At 39.5% G+C, this 10777-nt stretch overlaps 1 protein-coding gene across 1 annotated transcript; it reads left to right on the forward strand.

The window, feature by feature from the left end:
- Window positions 1–10108: 10108 nt before the first annotated feature.
- Window positions 10109–10540, forward strand: Ldoc1 (LDOC1 regulator of NFKB signaling; the record flags this gene model as incomplete). The annotated part of the gene is made up of 1 exon (XM_051140884.1): window positions 10109–10540. A coding segment is annotated over exon 1 (432 nt), but the record flags the coding sequence as incomplete, so codon positions are not given.
- Between the last annotated feature and the right edge of the window lie 237 nt (window positions 10541–10777).

Here is a 10777-nt window from a genome sequence, read left to right on the forward strand (position 1 = left end):
ACAACTGCTTAATGTGTCATTGAGTTGGCAACTAAGCTGTTTTGGGAAGTTGATATTAGTTAGCCAAGAAGGTATTTTGTAATTATTAAAGTACTGTAGATTGGTACCATTCTTCTCGGTAGAAGTAAAGATGAAGATGTTATTGTGATTCCTTCTGAGGGTTATAAAGGAAAGAAGTGCTCTAGGCCTTTCTTTTGTTTGTACGTTGTTTCTTTTTCCTGCACCCGTCTCTCATGTGGTTGGGAGCTGTAACTTTCTTATTTTATTTTCATTAGTTTAGCAATATGTACATCTTCTTATGTGGCAATGTGGCTTCTTGGTTGTTATGTTCATTATGCTCTGATTGTTCAATTATATCATTTACTCCAGATACTAGTCTTTTTTTGTGTACATATGTGATACATCCAGTTGGTGGTTTGCCTGTTCACTTGCTTAATGCTGTTTGTTAACTAACAAAATAATTTTGTGATATTCAAATATTAACTGCCATCTTTTATAGATAGAAACTTCATAGTTTACATTTTTATTAGTCCCTTAATAGGTCTGAAATTAACACACATGTACCTAATGAGATAAGGCATGAGTTTCATTTTTCCTATGACTCTACAGTGGCTTCAGGGTAAAAAATTCAATAATATCAATAGCGAATTACAGTCCTAAGCATAGCATCTTTATTTCTATAAGCTGTTATCCACCAAAGGTAATGAGAGCTCCTTTAATGACTATTTCAGGAGATGGGGCAGAAAAATGCTAGATGAGCTTGGCGTATCATATTATTTACTATCCCAGAAACAAGGTGCTCAAAGAGTAAAATAGACTCTAGTTTAAAATGTTCCAGTATGGTACATCTGGGAAATCTATGCACTGACATGAATAATGATAGTAATAGATTATAATCTATTGAAGTAAAATGAGAATTTCTAGGTTCAGACTTCTAAAAATAAATAGATAGAAAAGGGCAAAAAACCCTCTTCCTTAACAGAATGAAATTCATGTTAAATACTTAACAAGGTATGTGAACTATTATTTTAATTTAGGGGTATAAATACCTGGCAGAAAACATTACAACCACGAGGCCTAGGCTGGCTTCAGCCTTGCTATGTTGCTGAAGAGGACCTCAAACTCCTAATCCTCCTGCCGGTGCCGCCTGAAATCTGGTGCTGTATTTGTGTGCCACCATGACTAGTCCAAAAAGACTTTCAAAGTTACTAGACTGCAGTTTTATGACAAGACTGAAAAACTGTTCCATACTGCAAAAGGGTGTAGAAACTTCTTCAATAAGCGCAATAGGGAACCTGTGAGCTTGCTATCTGAGTAGAGGTCCCTGTAGTGGTGAATAATGCTTCTCCCAGAAAACATGAGCTATTAAATGAAAATCTAAGTGTCAGGCCTGAGATTGGATTCTGGAACACAAACTTCATTGAACACTTGGAGGCAATTTTAAAGAGGTCAGTGGATGAAATAGTAGCAGGCATCAATGTCAATCACATTGATTTGTTAGATATTGTGAGGTTTGGAGGATAGTGTAGTTGTTTTTAACAGATGCATGTCACAATAATACATAGAAATGGATTTTTATGTTTGCAACTCTCGAATGGTTCAGAAAAGAATAATGCAATTATACATACTTCAATATGCACAAAGAATGACACACAGAGGAACATAAACACATATGGGAAATGATGGCAGCTAGTTCACTCTGGGTTAATTCATATGGGAATTTATAAAATTCTTGGTTTTTTTGTCATCTTAAGTTTATTTCAATGCAAGTTTAAAATGAATTGATTTGGAAAAATTAATGCAGGATAATAATCTTACAATGTAAAACGTACTGTTATGTTAAGTTTCTTATCTGAGTCATACTTATGAAGAGGCATTTTTAGTTCCTTTTTTTTTTTTTTTTGCAAATACAGAAAAATCAATAAATTGTGACCCAGAGATGCTCAAAGCTTATTCCTGATAGAAAATGATGCAGAACTGGGTCATTGCCTGATGTAGAATTTGTGTTTTGACAACAAAGCTGGTGGGTTTTTTTTTTTTTTTTTTTTTGCAATTTTGTATCACTTTCAGTTAGCATTTCAGCTTGCTTCCTATAGTTGTTGATCTTCTCTGGACCCTTTCATTTTCATTTGCCATCTATTTCTTTAATGAGTGACATTTGTCACTGTCTTCTCTAAGAACTATGTAATTACATTCTGTCTTTTCACCAACAGTGGTGCACTGGCCAGAGCCAATAGGAGATGTGAACAAGAGTCCGTTTATTTCTAGAGAGCATCATCTCATTCTGGGAAAGCATTCCTTCAATGAAAGCATTTTCTGTATTTCAAAAAATAGTCACCAGTGTATAGGAGAAATCAAAAGACTTAAGGATATGATCAGGAAACTCAGAATCTGAACATTAAAAAAGCCTGGGATTAAGAAGAGACTTGATACCCTATGAGCATATACAGGGGGAGGAGGTCCCCCTCAGTCACAGTCATAGGGGAGGGGAGTAAGGGGAAAATGGGGGGGGGGGAGGAATGGGAGGATACAAGGGATGGGATAACCATTGAGATGTAATATGAATAAGTTAATAAAATAAAAAAGCCTGGGATTCAGCTGAGGTCAGGCCAACAACCTACTACTGAGAGATGCCTCTATGGCTTCTGGCTTCTCCCAGGATCACCATAAGGTGATGAAAGAAATTGTTACTAGTTGTTCTTTTTGCCAGGAGGGTGTGGTGGTGTATGTCTATAATCCCACTGATTGACAGAGAGAAGCAAGAGGATCAGGAATTCAAGGTTATCCTTGTGTACATAATGAGATCGAGACCAACCTGGGCTACATGAGACCGTGACTCCAAACAATAGCAACACAAATAAAAACAAAAGGGCATATTTCATATTGTTTCCTAAATATTTTATAATTTGTCAGACTTGTTACAGACCTGTAAGCCTAGCACTCAGAAATTTAAACATGTGTATCAAGGTTCCATGTTCTCTACATAGAAGACCTTTTCTTAAAAAAAATATTTAAAAAATCAATAAATTAAATAATAAAACTCAAAACTTACCCTGTGTGTGATTGATCATTATGAGAGTGAAATCCAAGTGACACTACAGCATATTCTTCTGAATACTTATTCAAGAATAAACTTTTTAATTTTAATCTTTGTAGATAAATTTATAGGTACTAGGTTAAATAAGAGAGGTGTAATAACTACACAATAAAATTTAAATGCTGGTAGTAATATAGTGACTGCAAGTCCCGTAAATCTCAATACTCCAGTGAAAAATAATATGTTAGTGCACATGGCACTTTGCAGCTTTCCAGACAATGTCTTACTCTTCCTGTATTATTGTGATGGGGGTCCTGCTGGAAACATTTATGAATAAGGCAACTGAGGAACAAAATAATAAAGCTCAATCCATACAGTTAATTAATACTAATATCAGGAATCAAATTCAGGATTCTTATTTTACAAAAATATTTTCTCTTATAATACATTCCTAAGAGAAACCTACAAGTAGAACATTATGATAGGCAGATTTGGGCCCAGGGGTCCCGCTCAAACTAAGGCACCAGCCAAGGACAATACAGGCGGTAAACTTTAAACCCCTACCCAGATCTAGCCAATGGTCAGAACATTCTCCACAGTTGAGTGGAGAGTGGGATATGACTTTCTCACGTACTCTGGTGCCTCATATTTGACCATGTCCCCTGGAGGGTGAGACCTGGTGGCACTCAGAGGAAGGACAGCAGGTTGCCAAGAAGAGACTTGATACCCTATATGAGCATATACAAGGGGAGGTAATCCCCCTCAGGAGCAGTCATAGGGGAGGGGAATAAGGGGGAAATGGGAGGGAGGGAAGAATGGGAGGATACGAGGGATGGGATAACCATTGAGATGTGATATGAATAAATTAATAAAAAAATAATAAATGTTAAAAAAAAGATGAGAAAAAAATTCATTTCAGGTCTTTTAGGTAAGTAGATATGTTTCCAGGAGGAAAATACACACTTTGTTCAGAAAGGAGAAAGAAGTATGGCGAAGTCATAGGCTAAGTATTTTGTGTATATATGTGAAAAAGAAAATACAAAGCACACAGTTTAGGAGCAGTTAGTGTGCTGGATTAAATAAAAATGGTCCCCATAGGCTCAGAGGGTGTGGCACTAATTTGAAAAAATTAGGACATGTGTCTTTGTTGAAGTGGGTTTGGCATTGTTGGAGGAAGTGTGTCACTGAGGGTAGACTTTGAGGTTTCAAATGTTCAAGCCAGGCCCAGTATTGCTCTTTCTTCATGGCACATGCTGATCCAGACACAGAACTCTCAGCTCTTTCTCCAGCACCATGTCTGCCTGCATGATGCCATGATGCCGTGATGCCGTGATGATAATAGACTAAACCTTTGATATGTAAGCCAACCTCAATGAAATGTTTTTCTTTATAAGATTTGCTGTGATCTCTTTCTGCTTCTGGGTGAACTCACTCATTATGATAATTTCTAGTTCAATCCATTTGTCCACAAATTTCAGGAATTCCTTGTTTTTATTTTTATTTATTTATTTATTTATTTATTTTTATTAATTTATTCTTGTTACATCTCAATGGTTATGCCATCCCTTGTATCCTCCCATTCCTCCCTCCCTCCCATTTTCCCCTTACTACCCTCCCCTACCCAGATCTAGCTGATGGACAGGACATTCTCCTCCATTGAATGGAGAGTGGGGACTGACTTTCACACAAACTCTGGTGCCCCATTTTTGACCACGTCCTCTTGATGGGGAGACCTGGTGGCACTCAGAGGAAGGATAGCAGGGTACCAAGAAGAGACTTGATACCCTAAGAGCATATACAGGGGGAGGAGGTCCCCCTCAGTCACAGACATAGGGGAGGGGAGTAGGGCAAAAGCGGGAGGGAGGGAGGAATGGGAGGATACAAGGGACGGGCTAACACTTGAGATGTAATATGAATAAATTAATAAAAAATAATAAAATAAATTAATAAAAGCAACAACAACAACAAAAAAGATTTGCTGTGGTCATCGTATCTCTTTACAGCAATAAAACGCCAACTAAGACAGTTTGTTTAAACAATTCTCATGAACTTTGCAGACAGGGGCTCTCCCTAGTAATCTGCTACCTGGTTTGGATTTCTTCACCATTGTTTGTGAGTAAGAACAGAGAATGTATATAGCCTGACTGTATAAATTAACAGATGCCAAATAGGTAATACAGAATGTACAAAAAAATAACAGATTAAAAAAAAGATTATGTCAGGTCATTTGAAATGGGATTTATGTTTTTAAATATAGTATACCTTGTATTTCTGCATGTTTTATGTCCCAATTTCCATGTAACAAAATATCCCACATTTTTATGGCTTATAGCAATTGCTCTTTTATGTTCTCATGGTTCTGGGTATTAGTAATTAATTGAGTACTCATCTGGGTGGAGTTCTTTTCTCTGTTTTGCTTTCTATATATTCAGCAGGAATTTTTCCCTCAGCCACTCTCACATGAGGACTGTGCTGAACTCTGAAGTATGAGACAGGAGTGCCAGTCTCCTGCTTATTTGCTTTGCTGCTCTTCTGCATTAACTTCTTTCTCCATGTGGATTCCTTGCGTCCCTTATGTAGCACATGAAGAGGAAAAGACAAAATTTAGGCATGTGAGAATTTGTTTCGTAGGTTTTAAGTAATTTCATTACTTGACAGATAAAATCATAGGAAGTGAAGAATTGTTCTTTTCTCTTTGCTGACTAACTAAGATGTTGTGGTTATCTTAACCACATCATTTTGTCCCATGAACAAGTGAGCCTGCATTAAAGTTAATAGCTGCTAATGCTTAGAACAATCATAAATGATATCAGGATACTTCCTTAATATTGGTTCCAACAATTTTAATGTTTCTCACACATTTCCAAAATTATATTAAAGTACTAGGACCTAAGTAGGCCTAGAATCTTTTGTACTGTGAATGTGACAAATTATATTAATATAACTGGGAAATAAAAAATAAGAGTAACAATCCCAGTGCAATATGCTAGAATTGACTAATTCTATATTATAGTAATATTAAAAACATATAAATATACTCTATAAATTATTCTTTATAAGGCATTAATTCTAGAAATCTATGAATATTATAGATTCAGTTGATAGCATACTTTCCCAGTATTTTTTGAAAGAGTGAGCAGAGAAACTCTGGTGCCTCATATTTGACCACGTCCCCTGGATGGGGAGACCTGGTGGCACTCAGAGGAAGGACAGCAGGTTACCAAGAAGAGACTTGATACCCTATGAGCATATATAGGGAGGGAGGTCCCCCTCATTCACAGTCATAGAGGAGGGGAGTAAGGGGAAAATGGGAGGGAGGGAGGAATGGGAGGATACAAGGAGTGGGATAACCATTGAGATGTAATATGAATAAATTAATAAAAAAATTTTTTTAAAAGAGTGAACAGAGAGTTCTGAAGACAAAGAGGAAATGGTTTGCTGAAAGAGGGAAGGATGGAGGGAATGAAGCATGAAGGGAAGGTGAAGAGAAAGAGAGAGGAAGAAGGAGAAGGGGGAGGGAGAGAGATGGATATTTAATTTTTAGCAGTTGTTAAACTATATTTTGGAGAGGAGGTAATGAAATATTTAGAGTGTTTCCTGTTAACAACACCGTTATTTACTAAAGTTTAACCCAACTATGAGTTTATTAATTTAACATTTTTAATTAAAAAAGAAAACAAAATTAAAAAATCCCAAACTGTTTCTGGGCACTTTGATAAGCTGGAGAGGATGGAAGACACTTCCTCATTCTTGTTTTTTTGTCCAGAGGTCTGCAAGCTGAGCACGATCTTTGTCTTACAAACAGTCCTTTTAAACGGACTTCAGCAAGCTGTCCTCTGACCTCTGCACACACTGCTTCTACTACCATATATGAGCACGTGTTTGTGAAAAAAAGTACGTGATGTTTTGAAAAATGTTTTCCAAAGCTACTTTTTGTTCCTAGAGGCATATTTTAATGTCACATGTCCTACTTATGCCTCTCTGGTGACCAAGAGACCAAGAAATATCTTTTTTTATGTTTATTTAAAAAATATGACAGTTTGGCTGCTAGCTATATACTGAGGCGGAACTTGGAATATGGGACTTGGACATAGCAAGAAGCTATGCATCCACTGCCCTTAGGCCTGTTTTCTTGACGCATGCTGTAGTCTAAACCACAATGATGAAGTTAATTAGCCAGAGAAGACTGCCTGCCTTTGCTTTTGACACTTTCACACAGATCTAAAGGAACAGTTGCAAGTCACTGACGGGGGAGAAAAAGAATGAGGAAGTCTACCTGCACCTTTGACCAGGGCGAATGGTGACAGAAGTCTGATGGGTCTTGACACTGGTATGTGAGCCATATGTCACCTGAATGCTGTTTAACTGACCACCAGATTCTCTATCTGCTGTCCACTGATACTGATTTTAAATTTTCTTTCCCACTGCTTTTTCTGTTAGCCATCCCCAACTGCCTGTTCTCTCTACTGCTTGCAAACTTGGAAACACTGCTTTAGAAAGTCCACGCTCAGCTCTTGGTATTTTTGAACAGGCTATTACTGGTCATCCAAGATCAAAGAGCCCCGCAAACTGATTGCTAGTCCTTGTCTTATCTGCTTTACTTCACCATGTGGCTGCAGGAACAGGACAGACGTAGTCTTGGCCTCCAAAATATTTGAATTTTGTTAAGAGACAGATAGCCAGAAGGGAGGGAGGTTTCTGGTCAGTGTGAGGTTTTTTTTTTTTTTCCCCTGTGTCTTCCATCTAAAGCACGTGGTAACTTCAGCTACTGGCACTTGTCGTCTAGTGATGGTGGGCAATCAAGAGCAGCTGCAGTCGCCTATTGTTTTCGATGCTTCTGTCACCTCCCTGACCAATAATTGTTAAGGAGGTATCCTGTGCCTTGCACTGAAGTTTTCATTTAATAACCCATGTTTTGAGGGAGTAACTATCTATAATTCTATTTTTATACATTTTATTTTTATTGATCTTACAAAGTAACTAGATTTATACTTAGCTTCTTCCTATATTCTTAGTTTTGTCTATCCTACCTGTACTCTCTCCTCGCCCTCAATCTTCCCAACCCCACTGGTTCTTCCTTTCTCTTCCTTACCAGACCCCCTACTTCCATGAATGACAGTTCAATTTTATTTTAAAGGAGTAAGATTGATTTCAAAGATATTCTTGTCATTTTTCTTTCCCCAGCCATGATTTTTTTTCAAAGGACATATTTTTATAGTTAGAGCTAGAACATATTCAACAACTGGAGAGTATTTTTGGACACACTGTTCAATAACCTCTTTTAATTTTTATCTCAACATCTGCCCCCTTTCCAGACATCTGTGGCGCCCCTCCTCTGGTCTAGCTAAACCCCTTTGCTGCACGGACTTAGATTTGAAAGTGGAGGCAGGTGATGAAGTTGAATATTCTGTGGACAAATGAACTAGGGGCGGAGGGGTATTATTTGCTGATAGAGAAGAGAATTCACAAATAGATGAGATAGTTTGAGAAGCCCTCCCTCAAAGCAGTATAAAAATGAGTTAGGCAGGTAAAGGGGAAAAGAATGCTTAGAAGCGACAAAGGCCCTGAGGTGAGGCCAGAACTACTCGATATGTGTGAAAATCAGTAGGCAAGGTAGTGATTAGAGCGAAGCAGGAGGCCATGTGAGGAGGGTAATGAGAGGCCTTGTATTGAGAGGAGCAGAGGAAGAAAATGCTGGAATGCCTTGAGCTGGGGAGTGAAAGGAGCTATCTGGCGGTCTAAAAGTGTTCTGGGTCAATTCTAGAGAGTATATACTTCAAAAATGGAGGACTGGCAGCTTAGGGGTTAGATGTAGCAGACTGAGAGGAAGGCTGGGATCCAGGTAGCAAAAAAAAAAAAAAAAAAAAAAAAAAAAAAAAAAAAAAAAAATGACCAGAAGCGATTGAATTTGAACATGTGTTTTAAAAAGCAGACCCAATACATATGAGCTAAAGGATCCTGAATGAAATATAGTTATCAACAACTAATCACCTTCAGAATAAGCAGACAGAGTTAATTTACAGCGCTTATGGAAGGTTACTACTCAGGAACTAAGGCACTGATAACAGGGCAGGAAAAGAATCAATGGTACTATGCTTGCACGTGGATCCCCCTTGTAGATTTGCAGATCTTTTTAATGAAATTTTTGGCCTTATCAGGACTGAGCTCATCCTCATCCACTGAGGCCAGCAAGGCAGCCCCTTTAGGCGGAAAGGATCAAAGAGCAGACAACAGAGTCCATGTCATAGACAGTGCCCGCTGAACTTACGAGGAGACCCATGTGAAAATCGAGCTGCCCATAGAGTGCTCCCCTTTTCTGGGAATGGAAGGGGGGATGGGGAATGGAGGGTGAGAGGGTGAGACGAGTAGATGAGGGAGGGGACTATGATCGGGATGTTAAGTAAATATATAAATTAAAAGTAAAGTTTTAAAAATAGCCATGTGTGGTGATGCACGCTTTTAATCCCAGCAGTTTGGAGGCAGGGGCAGTCAGATTGCTGGGTTCAGGCCAGCCTGGTCTACAAATTGAGTCGAGGATACCCAGCTACACAGAGAAACTCTATATCCAAAAACCAAAAAAACAAAACAAAAAAACCCCACAAAAAAACAAAACAAAAAAAAACCCCACACCTTATTTCTTAACTAAAGAGCAAGCCTTGTTGAATATTATTTATTATTTATTAATATCATTTATTTATTATTTATTTATAAATAATAGTTATTTATTTAATGATACACAGGACCCCTTGTGATTCTTTTAGACTCTGAATCCAAAAGGCCTCCTGCAGCGTGGCCCTCTGTGTCAGAGTTTATAGAAGTTGCAGCTGGAAAAGGCCTGTCCTAGCCACGCCCCCACGCATCCAGCACCCTGTCCCCTGCCACGCCTTTCTCCCCCCCCTCCTCCCGCACTGCTGGCTTGTGAGCTTCTAGACTGACCTTGTGGGTGGTGCTTCCACAGATCCCTTATAGCCCAGGGTCAGCATTCTACTGCACACACGCGCTTCCTGCTAGGCTTCTGTGAGCAGCTCCGCGGAGTCGAGTCCGAGCCTGAGTGCTTCCAAGCGATTCACCATGGTTGAAGAGCTGGTGTTGCTTCTGCAGGAGCTTCTGGCGAGGCACCGCGCTCTGGCCTTGGAGAACAGCCAGCTTCTGGAACAGCTGCGGCTGCTGGTGTGTGAGAGGGCCACTCTGCAGCAGCAGGTATGTCCGCCAAGCTGCCTGCTGTCCTCCCCCTCGAAGGGTAAAGGGGACGGGGACCTGCTCCCTGCGCTCATCGTGCAAACGCTGTCCTACATGCTGGCGAATCAGGAAAGGTTCTTCAACGATGCCTTGAAGGTAGCATTCCTGATCAGCCTTCTCTCCGGGAATTCCGAGAGTTGGGTGGCGTCTTACCTCCAGAAGCAAAGCACCCTCCTCAGTGATTATGCAGTCTTTGTTGAGGAGATGAAGCGGCAGTTTGGCTGGTATGATGACGACAAAGATGAAGAAGAAGAAGAAGAAGAAGAAGACAATGGTGATGATGATGATGATGACGGCTACTACTTCGACGACGACGATGATGATGGTGACTACGTCTACGATAACGTCGATGAAGGTGATGAGTTGGAAGAGGATAATTGCTAGGCTGGAGCCCCTTTTGGCCTAGATGGGGATGGCCCTGCAGGCCGCCGCCTCTTCCCGCAACTCCCTGCTTGCCACTCCTGCTGCCTATGAGCTAGCTCTTCCTTTGCATCTCATCCT

Source organism: Acomys russatus, chromosome X (genome assembly GCF_903995435.1).
Source record: "Acomys russatus chromosome X, mAcoRus1.1, whole genome shotgun sequence".
Classification (NCBI taxonomy): Eukaryota; Metazoa; Chordata; class Mammalia; order Rodentia; family Muridae; genus Acomys; species Acomys russatus.